This window comes from Miscanthus floridulus, chromosome 6, assembly GCF_019320115.1.
Source record: "Miscanthus floridulus cultivar M001 chromosome 6, ASM1932011v1, whole genome shotgun sequence".
Lineage (NCBI taxonomy): Eukaryota > Viridiplantae > Streptophyta > Magnoliopsida > Poales > Poaceae > Miscanthus > Miscanthus floridulus.
The window spans coordinates 88157602-88159280 of record NC_089585.1 but is presented as its reverse complement, the minus strand read 5'-3'; the positions used below and the strand labels follow the sequence as shown (position 1 = coordinate 88159280).

At 54.9% G+C, this 1679-nt stretch overlaps 1 protein-coding gene across 1 annotated transcript; it reads left to right on the top strand.

The window, feature by feature from the left end:
* The first annotated feature begins 986 nt into the window (after positions 1–986).
* Positions 987–1310, top strand: LOC136460795 (uncharacterized). Its single transcript, XM_066460363.1, has one exon. It carries the CDS (start codon positions 987–989, stop codon positions 1308–1310), a length of 324 nt encoding a protein of 107 aa, XP_066316460.1.
* Positions 1311–1679: the final 369 nt, after the last annotated feature.

The window sequence follows — 1679 nt, the reverse complement described above, 5'->3', positions numbered from 1 at the left end:
CGCTTCTCCCAGTAGTGCAATGAGCTGCCCGACATCACCGACGCCAACATTATAGGAGCCTTCCTGTCTAGGACCACCTACGAGTCCTTGGTTCACAAGCTAGGATGCAAGGGCCCATTAACCACCAAGGAGCTCCTCAACATTGCCACCAGCCATGCCTCGGGCGAGGAGGCGGTCAGAGCAATTTTTGACTGTCCCAAGGGCAAGGTGAAGCAGGACAAGGACGCCAGTAAAGGCACCTCCAACCGCCCCAACAAGAAGAAGAACAAGCAGTGGCATAAGGACACGCTCATGACCGCTGCCGACCGCAAGGGGGGTCGAAAGACCATCAAGGGTACCCCAGGCCACTTCGAGAAGTTGTTCGAAGGGACGTGCCCGAACCATGCCTTCCCCGTCAAGCACCTATACAAGGACTGCGCCCTCATGAAGTGGTTTTTATTCGGTGGCTCCAATAAGGGGGAGTATAGGAAGGAGCCTAAGCTAGTGGCAGATGACGCCGAGGGGAAGGATGATGGCTTTCTGACGCTGGATGGCTACCTCATGATCTTCGGGGGGTCGGCGGCCTACGACTCCAAGCACCGCTAGAAGCTTGCGTGCTACGAGGTATATGCGGCCAAGCCGGCCATGCCTTACTTCCTCTGAAGGTCAGAGTCCGCCATCACCTTTGATCGGACCGATCACCCAAAAAGTGTCCCGCAGCTGGGAAGATATTCGATCATCGGCACGAAGCGGCTCACCAAGGTGCTAATGGTTGGAGGCAGCGGCCTCAACATCATGTACGCTGAGACGCTTGACGCCATGGGCATCGATCGATCGTGCATCCAGCCAACCGAGGCGCCTTTCCACGGCATCGTACATGGAAAGTAGGCCATGTTGCTCAGGCAGATCTGTCTGCCCATCACCTTCGGGAATCTGACCAATTACAGGATGAAGACCCTTACCTTCGAGGTGGTCGGGTTCCATAGGACCTACCACGCCCTCCTAGGATGCCATGCTACGTGAAGTTCATGGTCATCCCCAATTACACCCATCTGAAGTTGAAGATGTCAGGTCCACGTGGGGTCATCACTGTCGGCACCTCCTTCCAGCACACCTACGAGTGTGAGGTCGAGTGCTGTGAACACGCCTCAGTGACTGTCGCCTCCAAAGAGCTCGTGGCCATCAGGGACGAGATCGTCGAAGGAGCACCCAACCTTAAGTGGTTGGGTGGGTCTTTCGAGCCCATGGAAGGTGCCAAGGAGGTCCTTATAGACCCCAATTGCTCTGAGGACAAAGTGGTGCGCATTGGCACCATGCTTTCCACCAAATAGAAAAACGCGCTCGTTGACTTCCTCCGCGCCAACAGAGACATCTTTGCATGGAGACCCTTGGACATGCCAGACATTCCGAGAGAAGTCACCGAGCATGCCTTGAAGATTAGGCCAGGCTCCAAGCCAGTGAAGCAGTGCCTGCGTCGCTTCAACGAGGAGAAGCGCAGGGCCATCGGCGAGGAGATTACGAAGCTTTTGGCGGCCAGGTTCATTAAGGAAGTGTATCACCCCGAGTGGTTAGCCAATCCTGTTCTGGTAAGAAAAAAGAGTGGGAAATTGAGAATGTGTGTTGGTTACACGGGTCTCAACAAAGCATGTCCAAAGGTTCTGTTTCCTTTGCCACGCAAAGATCAAGTAGTTGACTCGACC

Excerpts from the sequence above, each read along its gene's own strand:
- LOC136460795 (XM_066460363.1), top strand. The coding sequence starts at position 987 with ATGCCATGCTACGTGAAGTTCATGGTCATCCCCAATTACACCCATCTG.